At 42.3% G+C, this 17056-nt stretch overlaps 2 protein-coding genes across 24 annotated transcripts in view; both read left to right on the top strand.

The window, feature by feature from the left end:
- gphn.S (gephyrin S homeolog) overlaps positions 1-2076 on the top strand; it is a 220965-nt gene extending 218889 nt beyond the window's left edge. For 22 of the 23 annotated variants that reach the window (XM_041574186.1, XM_041574188.1, XM_041574190.1 and 19 more), the window contains one exon: positions 1052-2076. In XM_041574186.1, coding sequence (XP_041430120.1) covers positions 1052-1185 — 134 coding nt within the window. In that variant the 3' untranslated portion in view covers positions 1186-2076. 23 annotated transcript variants of the gene reach the window in all.
- A 9121-nt stretch (positions 2077-11197) lies between these two features.
- Positions 11198-17056, top strand: part of LOC108700324 (MAGUK p55 subfamily member 5) — a 49884-nt gene continuing 44025 nt past the window's right edge. The window contains exon 1 of the mRNA XM_041574408.1: positions 11198-11425. The gene's annotated coding sequence lies outside the window, so the exon portion shown is untranslated. The remainder of the gene's footprint in view (positions 11426-17056) is intronic.

Below are 17056 nucleotides of genomic sequence, written 5' to 3'. Positions count from 1 at the left end.
TTAGGGGGCTCACTCTTGTGCCTCTTAGTATTTACCCCTGCGAGGAACATAAATGACATCTATAATCTTTTGATATTGACCATGACTGAGGGCAGTGCTGATCTTATGCTCACAGAACTGTTGCACTGTTAACCAGGAGTAAAGGTGGCCATACACGGGCCGATAAAAGCTGCCGACAGACCGTGCCGGCAGCTTATTGGCCTGTGTACGGGGCCCCCCGACAGGCTTCACCGATCCATATCTGGCCGAAAATTGGGCAGATCGCGATCGGATGGGACGAAAAATCCCGTCGGATAGCGGCCGCATCTATTCGTTGATGCGGTCCCACGATCCGACTGCCTGTTGCTATTCGTTAGGATAGAGATCGCCAAACGAACGGATCTCTCAGTGTATGGCCACCTTAAAGGAGAAGGAAACCTAGTGGGCGCAAAAACCCTCCCCCCTCCCCTGTGTTGCTTCCCCTCCCTCCTCCCCCCTAGCCTACCCGTCCCGCTGGGCAAATGCCCCTAACTTGTTACTTAGCCTTCTGCGCAGGTCCAGTCTACGGAGTTCACAGACGCCATCTTCTTCCACGCGATCTTCTTCCTGCTTTGGCGCATGCGCAGTAGGAGCATTTCGCCGGTACGGATCTACTGCGCATGCGCCAAAAGTCACAAAGTTTTCCAATTCACTTTGTGACTTTTGGCGCATGCGCAGTAGATCCGTACCGGCGAAATGCTCCTACTGCACATGCGCCGGTCAAAGCAGGAAGAAGATCGCTTGCTTGGAAGAAGATGGCGTCTGTGAACTCCGTGGACTGGATCTGCGCAGAAGGATAAGTAACAAGTTAGGGGCATTTGCCCAGCGGGACAGGTAGGCCAGGGGGGAGGAGGGAGGGGAAGCAACACAGGGGAGGGGGGAGGGTTTTTGCGCCCACTAGGTTTCCTTCTCCTTTAAGAGCTGTCTGATATCTATCCGTGGCCCATAGGCAATAATGCAATAAAATGATAAATAAATGCAATAAACGTGGTGCAGTGGTGTGACTTTCTCTCTTTTTCTATTGCTCACACAGGAAATCAGATGAGCAGTCGTCTGATGAGTATGCGCAGTGCCAATGGACTTTTGATGCTACCTCCAAAGACAGAGCAGTATGTGGAACTTCACAAGGGAGAGGTGGTAGACGTCATGGTCATTGGAAGGCTATGATGAAGCCCGCGGGCGAGGGGGAAAGCTCTGATGCATGTCCACTTATCATTGACTGTATCCTGTAATATGCAACGGCACAGCTAGTCTTTTTATTTTTGAGGATCTGGATAAAGATGATCAGTATAGTCGACATCTCGAACTAAATTTCGGAGGAAAAAAAAAATCTGAAAAAGAAAAAAAAAACTAAGTCTTTTTCCAAAAAAAAAAAGAAAAAAAAAATCTAATTAAAAAAAAACAACAAAAAAACCCCTTTATTCTGATTATATCAAGGCATCCTTTTTCCGTCATTGCAATTGCTTTGTGTGTTAAAATGCTAGGTCGGATAGCCGTAGCTTTTAGTAGACAGCAGTAGATGCCTGCAAAACTTGTGTTTCTCTCATAACGAAGCTCTTAAAACGAGGCTGTCTGCTTACTTTATACTAGCTTAGATGACACTGCTCTTTTCCCTTATCAGTATGCTTCATAACCGCTTCACAAGAGAGCGCTCTGCTTGTTCTTAATCTTGTTAATTGTGTTGATGTGCACAGTGCCAAATTCGACTCGGGATCGGCGGCGCGGGGGGTGGGGGAAGGCAAGGCTCGCGATCCTCGCTCAGCTCACTACTATTGGGCAGTAACTTCTCAATACCTTTTCTTTAAAGAAAAATAAAAAAAAAAATTGCTTCCTTAAGTGCTGACAGCCTTTTTAACCAATACATTTAAAAAAAAAAAATGTACAGAAAAAAAAAATATCAAAAACTGATCTTGTACAGATAACAGTGTACCAGCATTCAATAGGAAATTAAAAAAAAAAAAAAGCAAAGAAAATATTGAAGAACTCTGTACCATAACATTTTCTGTAATGATATTGAAACAAGATTAATTAAATCCTTGATCATTATTTTAAAAAAAATGGGAAATCTGTTCTTTTTTTTTTTTTTTTCCGTCTTTAATTTTCATTCTGCGGCAGCTGTTCTGAGGTGTTACTTGCCAAGGGTTTATGGTTGATGCTGTAAATATGGCGGCTCTCTCTTATTGTTATATCGAGATTGGTGCAAGCACAGACGTCTCTGAAATATGCATTGAATCCCCGTCCTGCAAAGGATGTTAATTAATATTTGGTCGATGATGAACAGAGATCTAAAGGAGCTTGGATTTGGATTGGGCATCAAGCCAGGCCTTCCTGTTCCAGCAGTGATGTCTTTGCCAGCTGAAAAGCTTTTGGGCAAGTCACAAACTGCACAAAATCATTTTTGTGTGCGGGATCAAACCCAAGATCTGTTCATTGAGCAGCTTTGCCCCAGGCTTAAGTGCAGAGACACACGCTCAGATTCAGGGAGATTAAAGGTGGCCATACACGGGCCAATAAAAGCTGCAGACAGACCGAGTCGGCAGCTTATTGGCCGTGTATGGGGCCCCCGCCGGGCTTCCCCGATCGAGATCTGGCCGACTTTCGGATCGCGGCCGCATCTGTTCGTTGATGTGGTCCTGCGATCGACCGCCCGTTACAATATGTTGGGATCCGATCGTTGGGCCCTAGGGCCCACGATTCGATCAGCCTGATATTGCCCACCTCAAGATGTCGCCAAACGAGCGGATCTCTCTGTGTATGGCCACCTTTAGCCACCCGGCAATAAATCTCCTTTTCTTTGGGGCGACTAATCTCCCCGAACTGCCTCCCGCCGGCTAGAATCTAAATCGCCAGTGGGATAGCACTAAGAGCGCTTTGTTGTCCGAAGTCGTCTGAAGTTTCCTCGTGAGGCAACTTTGGGCGGCTTTGGAAAACCAAGCACACCGATTGCCATCTCGTCAGCGATTTACATTGTAGCCGGCGAGAGGGAGTTCGGGGAGATTAGTCGCCCAAAGAAGAGGAGATTTGTCGCTGGGTGACTAATCTCCCCGAATCTGAGCGTGTGTCATTGTTCAAGCTTTTTTGTTTGATAATACTCTTAGGGCAGAGACACACACTCTTTACTTTAGGATTACCTGCACAAAAGTTGACATGATGTTCATGATGGTACATGTTCATGGGTTTATATCTTCATCTCCCAAAATCTACTCACACCCTGCTTATATGACGGAGATGCCTGTGTGTCCAACCACAGCTTCTCACATCATGTCCTCCGACAGAGGACCACGAAATGCATTTTATTCAGTTTAACGTGGAAAATCTGTTCCAATTAGTTTGCTTACAGGCTCCCTGAAAGTGAGGTAAGTGAAATTGGGCATCAAAGCCCAGTTCCTGAGGTTCGAATTAGACAGGGGCCAGAAAGAGTCACTCAACCTTCATTCAGCAGACGTGCTTCAAATATTCTATACAAAGCGGTCAATAAGGAGGGAAGGAGGTTTATTGGTGCTTGGATTAAATATTTTTGAAGATAGTGCTCTTCAGTTCCCATAAAGTCTATACTTAAAGGAGAACTAAGGCCTAACTAAAGAAGTAGCTAGAAATGTTGTACATTATGTTTTGTGCTTCTGTACCAGCCCAAGGCAACCACAGCCCTTTAGCAGTAAAGATCTTTGTCTCCAAAGATGCCCCAGTAGCTCCCCATCTTCTTTTCTGCTGATTCACTGAACATGCTCTGTGCTACTGTCACTTACTGAGCTTAGGGACCCACTCACAATATACAGTACACATAGAATAGAAATGTCACAATATAAGGCTGATTAGTAATTAATACACATAATTACTACATGGCAGCACAGAAACCAGTGCAATTAGCATCAGAATTTAATAATCAGCAAACCTGTAGCATCAGCTTATATTACAGGGGAAGCTCATTTTCTGCTGGATAATTAGTGACGAGCCCTAAGCTTAGCTTCTCAACAGCCAATCAGAGCCCACTGAGCATGTGAGTGTCACAGACACTTTCCAAGATGGTGACCCCCTGTGACAAGTTTGAAGTCCTGGATCATTGCTGCTATTGACAAGCTGAAACTTTAGGCTGATGCAATGAGTTCAGTATATAAAATATGGCATTTTTAGCTTTATTCATTTTTAGGCTTTAATCCTTATTTAAGTATATACTTAAAGGGATACTGTCATGGGAAAACTTGTTTTTTTCAAAACGCATCAGTTAATAGTGCTGCTCCAGCAGAATTCTGCACTGAAATCCAATTTTCAAAAGAGCAAACAGATTTTGTTATAATAAATTTTGAAATCTGACATGGGGCTAGACATATTGTCAGTTTCCCAGCTGCCTCCAGTCATGTGACTTGTGCAATGATAAACTTCAATCACTCTTTACTGCTGTACTGCAAGTTGGAGTGATATCAACCCCCCCCCCAGCAGCCTTAAAACAGAAACAATGGGAAGGTAACGAGATAGCAGCTCCCTAACACAAGATAACAGCTCCCTGGAAGATCTAAGAACAGAACTTAATAGTAAAAGCCAAGTCCCACTGAGACTGATTCAGTTACATTAAGTAGGAGAAATAACAGCCTGCCAGAAAGTAATTCCATCCTAAAGTGAAGGCACAAGTCACATGACTGGGGCAGCTGGGAAACTGACAAAATGTCTAACCCCATGTCAGATTTCAAAATTGAATATAAAAAAATCTGTTTGCTCTTTTGAGAAATGGATTTCAGTGCAGAATTCTGCTGGAGCAGCACTATTAACTGATGTGCTTTGGAAAAAACATGTTTTTCCATGACAGTGTCCCTTTAAAATATGATCTGCAAATTAAGGAGCGGTACTAAGCCAGCACTTGGTTATTCTCATTTTTTTTCCATAAATGTCTATAAAACATCCAATAATTTGCACGAGTCAAACCCAAGAGTAATACTTGACAGTTGGGTGGTTATTTATTAAAGTTCGTTTTTTTCTGGTCGAAGTTTTAAAGGGGAAAACACACTCGGATTTTTTGTAATTTATTAAACCCTGATGTTGCTAAAAATCAGAATAAATAAGTATTCTATCTCAAACCTGCCGAGGTTATGTCGCAGTCAATGGCAGATGTCCTGTTTACAATAACAAAGAAGTAAGAAATTTTCCGATTTTAGTAAATAACGCCAATGATCTTGTTCAGTGATCCCCAACCAGTGACTCACGAGCAACATATTGCTCACCAACTTCTTGGATGTTGCTACCAGTGGTCTCAAAGAAGGAGCTTATTTTTGAATTCCTGGTTTGGAGTCAAGGTTTGGTTGCATAAAAACTAGGTTTGATGGCCAAACAGAGCCTCCTGTAGGCTGCTAGTCCACATAGGGGCTACCAAATGGTCAATCGAAGAGCTTATTTGGCACCACCCAGCAACGTCTTTCATACTTGTGTAGCTCCCCAACTCTTTTTTACATCTGAATGTGGCTCACGGGTAAAAATGGTTGGGGACCCCTGGTCTTGTGGATATTGGTAATAGAGCCCATATTCTTATAAGCCTTCACTGCCATACTATAACTACATGTTATTTCACTGGTGTCTCTGTTGTTGGAACCCTTGAGCTACTGTCATATCCAGAGTGGCAGTAAGTCCAGGGTTCCCTAGCCTCAGCGGGTGCAGTTGGGTGCCATTCATCATGAGAGGTAGGAGGGATGGATTGGCAGCCAAGTGTTTGGTTGTAAGTACCTTAATGAATTGCATTAATATGATCTCTCTATTAGGCAATTTTATAGCACCCACACTTGCAGAAACGTATGTAAATGATATTGTCTTGTTATACCACAAACAGCTAATTTCACTTATTAATACTGTAATCCTGAGTTTTATTCTTGCTGTACATGATATTCACTGCCATACGTAAGGATGTTTAAGACTAAGACACTGCGGGTGGCACATAGTTCTTTAAATAGCCCTTTTCAACCTGAAGCTCCTTCCTGTTTACTACACTTGTGTCTTTCTGAAGGATTCTCACCTGCCACACAGGGGTTGCCACACACAGTGTATTGCCATTCAAGTGTATTAGAAGTGGCTGCTGGCTGACAAGGGCACCTTAATATTTACAGATCCACTCAGTCATCAGAAAACATCCTTGTACTATGTATTATGGACCAATCCTTAAAGGAGAACCAAACCCTTAATTATAAAAAACCCTACCCTACATAGACCCCCCTCCCTGCTTCCCCCCAGCCTAAGTGTTACCCCTGGTAAATGCCCCTACCTCTTTACTTACCCCTCGGTGCAGATTCTGTGCAGCGGAGTTCATCTTCTTCTCTTCATTAATCTTCGGGTCTTCTTCCGGCTCTTGCGCAATTTCCGTCACTTTCGGCGCATGCACAGTTCATGCGAACCATAAGATTGCTCGAACTGCGCATGCACCATTACGCTGATTTCTTCCCGAAGATTACCGAAGAGAAGAAGATGGCGCCCGTGAACTCCGCTGCACCAAATCTGCAGCAAGGGGTAAGTAAAGAGGTAGGGGCATTTACAGGGGGTAACACTTAGGCTTGGGGGGAGCAGGGAGGGGGGTCTATGTAAGGTAGGGGGTAGGGGTTTTTATAATTAAGGGTTTGGTTCTCCTTTAAAGGGATTCTGTCTTAATTTTGTATGATGTCGTTTTATTTCTAAATTACACTGTTTATATTGCAAATAATTCACTCTACAATATAAAATGTCATTCCGGAACCAGCAAGTGTAATATTGGTGTGTAGGTGCATCTCAGGTCATTTTACCTGGTCATGTCCTTTCAGAAAGAGCCAGCACTTTAGGATGGAACTGCTTTCTGGCAGGCTGTTGTTTCTCCTACTCAATGTAACTGAATGTGTCTCAGTGGGACCTGGATTTTACTATTGAGTGTTGTTCTTACATCTAGCAGGCAGCTGTTATTTTGTGTTAGGGAGCTGTTATCTGGTTACCTTCCCGTTGTTCTGTTGCTGGGGATGAAAGGGAGGGGGTGATACCACTCCAACATGCAGTACAGCAGGAAAGAGTGACTGAAGTTTATCAGAGCACAAGTCACATGACTGGGAGCAGATGGGAAACTGACAATATGTCTAACCTATGTCAGATTTCAAAATTAAATATAAAAAAATCAGTTTGCTCTTTTGAGAAACGTATTTCAGTGCAGAAGTCTGCTGAGCAGCACTGTTAACTGATGCATTTTGAAAAAAAACAACATGCTTTTCCATGATAGTATCCCTTTAATATAAGCATGCAAACCATGAGATAAGGAGACCTGGATCCGCTATAATACCTCATGGAATCCAATGTGCATGGTATGCTCAGTCCTTCATAGAACCATGTGATCAGCTTTTCAGTTATTTATGGCTATAGTTAAATCTCTTTTTAATACTAGTTCCCTATCATGTTTAAGCCAAGCTTGTCTTATTAACCTTGTTTTATGGAGACCTATAGATATTAGGTATAGCAGCCTGCTATTAAACAGAACTCATCAATGGATTCCATCTGGACCAGGCTGCATTTTTCTAGGCAGGCATTAATGTTGACTTTTGTTATACAGGAATGGGGACCTGTTATCCAGAATGCTCGGGACATGGGGCTTTCCGGATAACAGATCTTTCTGTAATCTGGATCTTCGTGCCTTAAACTAGAAAATTATGTAAATATTAAATAAACCCAATAGGCTGGTCCTGCTCCCGAAAAGGATTAATTATATTTTAGTTGGGACAAAGCCAAGGTACTGTTTTATGATTACAAAGAAAACAGAAATCTTTGGATTATTTGGATAAAATGGGGTCTATGGGAGATGTCCTTTCCGTAATTTGGAGCTTTCTAGAAGTCTTCTGCCGATATGTCAGCTTGTCTCACCACCCTACACGAACTGAGTACCGCACAAAAATTTGTTTTGTTTCCGTATTATCGGTGTGTCTATTGCCACTTTAAAAGGGATACTGCCATTGGAAAACATGTTTTTTTCAAAACACATCAGTTAACAGTGCTTCTCCAGCAGAATTCTGCCCTGAAATCCATTTTTCAAAAAAGCAAACTGATTTTTTTATATTTAATTTTGAAATCTGACATGGTGCATTTTTTGTATCAGTTTCCCAGCTGCCCCCATTCATGTGACTTGTGCTCTGATAAACTTCAGTCACTCTTTACTGCTGTACTGCAAGTTTAAGTAATATCACCCCCTCCCTCTACCCCCCCCCCCCCGCAGCCTAATAACAAAACAATGGGAAGGTAACCAGATAGCAGTTCCCTAACACAGGATAACAGCTCCCTGATAGATATAAGAACAGCACTCAATAGTAAAATCCAGGTCCCACTGAGACACATTCAGTTACATTGAGTAGGAGAAACAACAGCCTGCCAGAAAGCAGTTCCATCCTAAAGCGCTGGCTCTTTCTGAAAGCACATGACCAGGCAAAATTACCTGAGATGCATCTACACACCAATATTACAACTAAAAAATACACTTGCTGGTTCAGGAATTAAATCTTACATTGTAGAGTGAATTATTTGCAATATAAACAGTGTAATTTAGAAATAAAAACGACATCATAAGAATCATGACAGAATCCCATTAAAGAGAAAACATACTATTTGGCAGTCACAATGTCAGTCAAGTATGTAGGGAGCCAACTCACCTAAGTGGATTTGATTGATCAGTTTTGATGCTTTACCATCAATCTGGGGTAAACATTTTGTTTATACAACGTGTATGATTAATAGCCATGGCAGTTGTGTTCTAAATGATTATTGCACTCCTTTGGAAACTTGTAATTGTGGAATAATGTCACAGGGATCCCAGGTCAAATGATTGAGTTTTAATGCTTTCTTTTTTAAAAAAGTCGTTAAATTGAAACCTACTTAAGATTATCTTTTTTTTTTTTTTTTACCAAAAGTTGTATTTTTCCTTCAAGCTGTGTTTTTTTTTTTCATTCTATAATCTCTTCTAGAGCAGAAATGTGTAGTTTGACTTTCCCTCTCCAGCCCTATTATGAGACTGTTATCTGTGCTGTTAGGGGGTCGGTGGCAGCCTGTGGATTTATTATTTGTGAAGTAAAAATAATCGGATTTCTAGCCACTCTGTCCTCTCTCAGCTAATCATGTCGTACATTGCTCAGATCCCTCAAGTGCTGCCAGAAGAACAAGATCTCAGGATGTCTCTGCATGATTTCAACTTGATCTTTGCTCAGCCAAATGGGATATCAAGATGGATTATCCACTCACTCCTGGCCCTGAAGCAGCAGTGGCCTCTGAATTTGAATCGGGATAGCATAGACCTCTGAAGCTGGTCACACATAAAATAATTCCCCAGACTCACCTTCCAACCAAATTTCTCACAAATGAGCATAACCATATAATACTAAGTCATTGCCGCGTGCCATTTTTTTGTTATTTACATTCCATATTCCATACTTAATCTAATCGCCTCGTCTTTTGAGCGACTATCTCCCCGAACTTGTGAGAAATTTGGTTGGAAGGTGAGTCTCCTCGTGTGGACTAGCCCTTAGCATTGTTAGGTCATGTTGGTATGAGATAAAATATCCCTACTATATTATTATTAACATATATTTCTAGAGCTCAAACCACATTCCTGTGTGTGTTACTAAAATGTCTTTGATGATCTGCACTGAACAGCCAGAAAAAGATACAATGTTTCTGGTTGATTCTTCAATCTGCCTCTTAATATTATGCAGACTATCTGCTGCTTAAGTATTCATTTTGGGAGTATAGTTTTCCTTTAAGCTAAATTGACCTATAAGCAGTATGTTAGGGATCAGTGGCTAAATATTAAGCTAAAGTGGGGTCGGTATTAGTTCCTTGCAATATTGCGTCCCAATAGATTGGATTTCATCCTGTGCTCCCCTGCAGTGAAACACTTTAAAACTGACCTCAGGGGAATGCAGGACAAATCGACCAAGTGTAAGAGCCCTAACTCGGGCTATAATCTAATCCTACATTTCTCTTGGAACTGCAGTTGATCCTTACCAGTGGGGACACCCTGTATGTATTCTGAATTTATCTTCCATACAAGACGTATTGTTAGTCTTTGGAGACTTTACATTGAGATATTTATGGCAGATTTTGTCCACTGATTTTTTGGGTCACGCATATTACAATTTTTAATTAACAAATATATAATAAAGTCTGTTTTTTTGTGTGCTTATGTTGGATTGATCATATTATCCCTTACTTTCCAGTTTATGTTAATCAAATGAAGGATCCACCCCCAGGGAGAACCTTGCCTCATGCGGCAGTGAGCGCTCGGTTACAAGGGTCAGCAAAAAGCCGCCTCGTGTAAATTTAAGAGCTGAATTTCCTTAACCTGGAAATTCAGTTCTGCTAGAAAGCGATATTGCACTCATTGCACTAGTGACACGGCCCTCCTTTGCCCCGTTCTGATGCTAATGTTTTAAGCACAGTGCTGGAGAAGCAGTTGCTGCAGCCCCAGGATTGCCCCTCACGCCTCCCCTTCCAATTTCTAAATATGTGCCTATACTAGGTAGGGTTGCCACCTTTTCTGAAAAAAAAAATACCGGCCTTCCTTTATATTTTTTTCCCCCCCCTATTTATAACATTGGGATCAACCATCATTTTTACCGGCCAGGTGGCATCCCTAACTACATGGCAGAATTATGTTGAATTGTTACAGAACAGGAGGAATGCACTTGATTGGAGCAACCAATCACAACCGGTGAAATCTGTCTGTGACTCACAGCATGAGTGTGTTGCTCACTTTCAGGAACAAATGTTGGGTTAAGGAACTCACAGGTCATTTTAAGTTACATTTTAGCCAACTTCAATCTCCAAGTATGTTCTGGGCTGGGAGGGAGAGGTGTGGGCAAGCGTAAAAGGATTTTCCTCAGCTTTGAAACTGCCACAATAAATATAACGTGTGGGCAGAGGTTTCGCATAGTTTCCACCTGCAATAGAACAGCCTACAACAGTATTTTATGTGGAGAGACACAGAGCGACTAATTCTGTACAAAACGACACGACAAAGATATAATGCAGTGATAAAAAGCAAAATATGTTTATTTAAAAGTGTAATTCCTCTTTATGAGCAGCAGTGGGAGCCATTTCCGTATGTTAGAAATTTGCGCAAGCGCAGCGACGTTCCTTTCCGCGCATGCGCACAAACATAGGATCGCGCTTAGCGTTGGCGCACGCGTAGCGTCATTATGTACGCCCCATGGTCACCATGCCTCCCAGAGTGGTTTGAGCCCGTGGGCGCATGCGTAGTCGGTATGCCTGAAGTCAGTCTGGGATACTCCCGCGTCACAGAGGCTGACGCTTCCAGCGCGGAGGGACAACGTCACCGGCACCGAGTCTCCACCGGCATCTCCCAGAAGGCAGTGCGCTTATTATTGGCCCCTGAGAGAGAGAGAGAAGGCGGCGGCGGCAGGGGAAAATTACTGAGGTGAGCGGCTGTACCTGTTGCTGAAGTTTGTTCTCTGGGCCTGGGGGATTGTCATGGTGTTGCTTTCTATAAGAACTGTCTGGGCTGCAATTACGACTTTTAGCAGAACTAGGGGCTCCAGTAACAGGGGACCAGGGCTTTGTTTCTTTATTATTCTTTGCACCGCTGCTTGGGACTGTTGAAACAGTCTGGCACCTTTCACTTGTCATGAGCGCCGGTGCTGCTGCTGCAAAGGACAGAAATAGCTGCTGCTTTCCATTATCCCACGGCTCATTGTATATTGGGAAGTCGCTCAGAATGACATTCATTGTGCAGCAGCTTTTGGTGCAGTTCCCCTTTAATGCATGGGTATAAATCTATATATTAATGTGTATCATCAGGGATCTGTGCTGAGTCCATAGGGCAGGTGTGTGCAGCTGGGGTGCATGTCCCTGGTATCCAGCATGCACAAGGGATGGCTAAACTGCATCTACCACTATCCTTTTAACTAGGGACTGCCAACAAAATCGTTTTATGGCATTTTTTGGGGTGGCCATACACGGGCCAATAAAAGCTGCCGACAGACCGTGACGGCAGCTTATTGGCCCGTGTATGGGGCCCCCCGACGGCTGCACCAATCGAGATCAGATCTCGATCGGATGGGACGCAAAATCCCGTTGGATCGCGGCCACATCTATTCGTTGATACGGTCCTGCGATCCGACCACCCATTGCTATTCGTTAGGATCCGATCGTTGGGCCCTAGGGCCCACGATCGGATCAGCCCGATATTGCCCACCTCAAGACTTCGCCAAACGAGCGGATCTCTCCGTGTATGGCCACCTTTAGACATTTTACATAAAGATACACTGAAACTGCTTATTAGTCACTGACACCCCCACCCAATGGTAATACAATGGTACGTCCCTGCCTCTGACTACTCTCCCTGCTTGGACTGGTACCTCCTGTTCTCTGTCTATGGGGCGGATTTACAAAAGCGCAAAGATTCGCCAGCGTTACTGCTTTCAGGGACACACTTCACTAGCGAAGGAGATAGACGCTAGCGGTGATTCGTACGCTTAACGCCAGGCGACGTTTCGCTCTGGCGAATGGACGTTACTCCGCAAATTCACTAAGATGAACGTTCCCTCTTTCGCCAGACTTGCCTTCGCCAGCTCAGACCAGGTGTAGTGCATTGATCTTCCTCAATCTTCTGTTACTTACATCGTATTTTTTGAGTGTAAAAACTGCGAAGTCCAAAAAACGCTGGCGACTTTTACTTTTTTCAGGGTGATAGGCTGCAAAAGTGTTAACATTTTTTTTTTTTTTTTGTATGACTGGTTTCCGCCATACAGTTTATAACATTATTTTACACTGAACTTTTGTGTAGGGCATTACAACAACTCTATTGACTTTATTAAGGTTCCCTTGGCATGTGTAGTTATCAGTGTAAATGTAATGTATTAGATGCAGCGTGTAACATAAAGACGTCCATTCAACTTCAAATTTCCCGCCGTATGCAAATTATCCTGAGCGCAAGATCTCTAGCGATAGGCAGAATTTAACGCTAGCGCTTCTTCGCTTTGATTTGCTCGTATTTGCCAAAGTAGCGCTAGCGGAAATTCGCCAGGGTCTGACGCCCAGGACGAAACTTTGCATCTTAGTAAATAAGCGTTGTCTGATCAAATTTTCGCCTGATAAAGTGTTGCGATGACTGCGAAGCCGTTGCTGGCGAATTTTCTCCTGTTAGTAAATTTACCCCTATGACTCTGCCTTGAGCAGCACTGAGTTACCTCATATCCCTTCTTAGTTCATCCCAGTATTAAAGTGGTGGTTCACTTTTAGTATGTTATAGAATGGCTAATTCTAAACAAATTTTCAATTGGCCTTCATTTTTAAATAGTTTCTGAATGATTTGGCTTCTTCTGATGACTCTTTCCGACTTTCAAATGGGGGTCAATGAACCCATCTTAAAACAAACGCTCTGAAAGGCTACAATTGTTTTATTATTGCTATTCTGTATTACTCTTCTTTCTTTCCAGGACCTCTCCTATTCATACTCCAGACTCTTGTTGAAATCAATGCATGGTTACTAGGGTAATTTGGACCCTAGCAACCAGATTATTGAAATTGCAAACTGGAGAGCCTCTGAATAAAAAGCTAAATAATTAAAAAAACGCAAATATAGTTTTTTAATTATTTGCCTTCTTTTTGTGACTATTTCCAGCTTTCAAATGGGGGTCTCTGGTCCTATCTAAAAAACAAATACTCTGTAAGGCTACAAATGTATTATTGCTCTTTTTATTACTCATCTTTCAATTCACTCCCTCTCCCGTTCATATTTCAGTCTCCCATTTAAATCAAGGCATGGTTGCTAGGGTAATTTGGACCCTAGCAACCAGGTTGCTGACATTGCAATCTGGAGAGCTGCTGAACAAAAAGCTAAATAACTCAAAAACCACAAATAATAAAAAATCAAAGCCAATTGCAAATTGTCTCAGAATATCACTCTCAAAATCATACTTAAAGTTAACAACCTCTTTAGACATTTAACCCCTCCCTACTCTAGAAGGTTATATGGCATTGTCTTTCTCCTAATAAGTGACTGATTCCGGCATTTTAAGTGTAGTAATTAATCAGCCATACTGTGCCAGGGTGTGATGTTTGTGTCTGTATAAGTGTGACTCTCCCATCTGGGCGGATCAGCCTGACTTGCGTTCAATCTCCAGCACTCAATTATTTTCCCATTTTGTGCTGAGTCTTGATATTGTTATAATTGCAAGCCTCCTCCTGCTGTCAGGTGTAGAGCCACAATGGGCAACACTTTCCATATCTGTTGTTATAGGTTTAAAGGGATACTGTCATGATTTTTATGGTGTAGGTTTTATTTCTAAATTACACTGTTTACACTGCAAATAATTCACTCTACAATATAAAATTTAATTCCTGAACCAGTAAGTGTATTGGTGTGTAGGCAGCCATCTCAGTTTTTTTGCCTGGTCATGTGCTTTCAGAAAGAGCCAGTGCTGCACTATGGAACTGCTTTCTGGCAGGCTGTTGTTTCTCCTACTCAGTGTATAGTTGGCCATACACAGAGAGATCTGCTCTTTTGGTGATGTTGCCAGACAAGTGGATCTCTCCCCAATATGTCCACCTTGAGGTGGCAATATCGGGCTGATCCTATTGTGGGCCCTAGGGCCCAATGATTGGATCATAATGCAAAGAATACGGGCGGGCGGATCGTGGGACCTCATCAACGAACAGTTGTAGTCCACGATCGAACTGGATTTTTAACCCTGTCGATCAACATCTGGCCAAAAGTTGATCGGGAAACCCGTCGGAGGGCCCCATATACAGACCAATAAGCTGCCGACTCGGTCTGTCAGCAGCTTTTATTTGCCCTCGTATGACCACCTTAACTGAATGTGTCTCAGTGGGACCTGGATTTTACTATTGAGTGCTGTTCTTAGATCTACCAGGCAGCTGTTATCTTGTGTTAGGGAGCTGCTATCTGGTTACCTTCCCATTGTTTTTTTGTTTGGCTGCTGGGGGGGGAAAAGGGAGGAGGTGATATCACTCACACTTGCACTAAAAAGTGACTGATGTTTATCAGAGAACAAGTCACATGATTTGAGGCAGCTGGGGAACTGACAATATGTCTAGCCCCATGTCAGATTTCAAAATGAAATATAAATAAATCTGTTTGCTCTTTTGAGAAATTGATTTCAGTGCAGAATTCTGCTGTAGCAGCACTATTAACTGATGTGTTCTAAAAAAACAAAAAACATTTTTTTCCCCATGACAGTATCTCTTTTAGTCTCCTGGTCCTGTGTTAGGATGCCCACATGGGACCGGCCCCCCACTGTTATAGGGTCACCCCCAGTATAAAGATTTGTGATGCAGGTGCTGTTATGCGCTGTCCTGATCCTCTGCACACTTGTCATGTAACATGACTAAACCACATGATCATACTGCCGGGGGGTGGAGGACTGACTCACTGAACTCTCATGTAGGTAGCTTGTGTCAACTGCTTGTGGCCCCGGGCAAGTCACTTAAAGGGTTATGTATCAAGGAGAGACAAGGGCAGTTGCGCTTGAACACATGACAGTTAAATGTCTTCTTGTGCCCCAGGGACCACACTTAGATTGTAAGTTTTATGGGATTGGGACTCTCCGTGACTTTAAACTTCCGTGTTCAGTTAGTAGTGCTGTAGAATATAAATATATAAAACAGCAGTGACTCTTTATTTCTGATTACTATTTATTCTCAGCCCCGATACATTTGCTTAAAGGGTTTTTTGACCTTCCAAACACTTTTTTTAGTTAATTTGTTTTGAGATTACTCACCAGATATATATATTTGTTTTCAATTAAAATTAAAGTTTAAAGGGGAGGTTCACCTTTGAGGTAACTTTTAGTATGTTATTGAATGTCAATTTGCTAGCAACTTTGCAATAAGTCGTCCTTAGTTATATGTTATACTTTTTGAGTTATTTGCCTTTTTCTTCTCACCTGTTCCTGCTTTCACATGGGGGCACTGACCCAATCTGAAAAAACAAATGTTCTGTAAGGCTACTAATGTAGTGTTATTGCTGTTTCTTATTACTCGCCTTTCTCATTCCTATTCATATTCCAGCCTCATATTCAAATCAGTGCATGATTGCAAAGGTAATTTCGACCCTGGCAACCAGATTGCTTACATTGCAAACTGTAGAGCTGCTGAAAAAAAGCTAAATAACTCAAAAATATCAAATAATAACTCTCTACAGTCTACATCATACTATAAGTTGACTTAAAGGTGAACTAGCCCTAAAGGTTAAAGGTTTAGTGTTTGTGTTTCAGTTGTTTCATTCTGGCAGCTCAGTGATTCAGGTGCAGACAATGAACTGTTGCTATTTTCTACATTTTCTGCTCTTTTTGCCTAGAAGATGTATTAGAGCTCACTCTATTAAAATCACCAGACATCATGTCTCTCTACATGCAGAATTTGTACAAAAGGCAGTTATTTTGTTTGTACTGGAATCAGTTATTTGAGTGAGCTCTAATACATCTGTTAGGAAAGGAAGCCCCCCCCCTATAAGATATATTGGATCTAACTGTCGCTGAATGAAGACAGATTGAAGAGAAACAGATGCTGAGATAGGAATAGTGAGGATAAGCTTGATTATTTCATAAACAATGCAGAATTTTTAATTGATTATATTTAGAACATTTCTTATTTCAGCATGATGAAGCTTATACTAAATGTTCATTTTTGCAATAGTTCCCCTTTAAGTATGGCCAGGGTTACCAAATGATGAAAGGGGGCCTACTAACGCAACCTGAATACCTCTTGCTGAGAGAGCAAATGATCCCGACTGGTGCTAGTTAAAGGAGAAGTAAAGGTAAAATGACTTTGAGGTGCCAGGCCCCTTCTCACTGATTTTGGTTACTATCCTGGCCCTGGTGCCACACTTCCAGTAGTCCTTGTCAGGCTTGGGCAAACACGTGTGCAGTACAGAACTTGTCCTGAGATGTCTCTACAGTGCATACACACTTCTGCAATTGAGACAAGGTTGCATTACAACTTGCACCTTTTCTTCTCCTTGAAGTCACAGTGAGTTGATGAAGTGTGTATAGAGAACAGTGGTGTGCAATGGCATTGCGTTCAACGG

The sequence above is a fragment of the Xenopus laevis genome, chromosome 8S (assembly GCF_017654675.1).
Source record: "Xenopus laevis strain J_2021 chromosome 8S, Xenopus_laevis_v10.1, whole genome shotgun sequence".
NCBI lineage: Eukaryota > Metazoa > Chordata > Amphibia > Anura > Pipidae > Xenopus > Xenopus laevis.
Note: the sequence above shows the minus strand (reverse complement) of the source record. Positions and strands in the feature narration are given on the sequence as shown.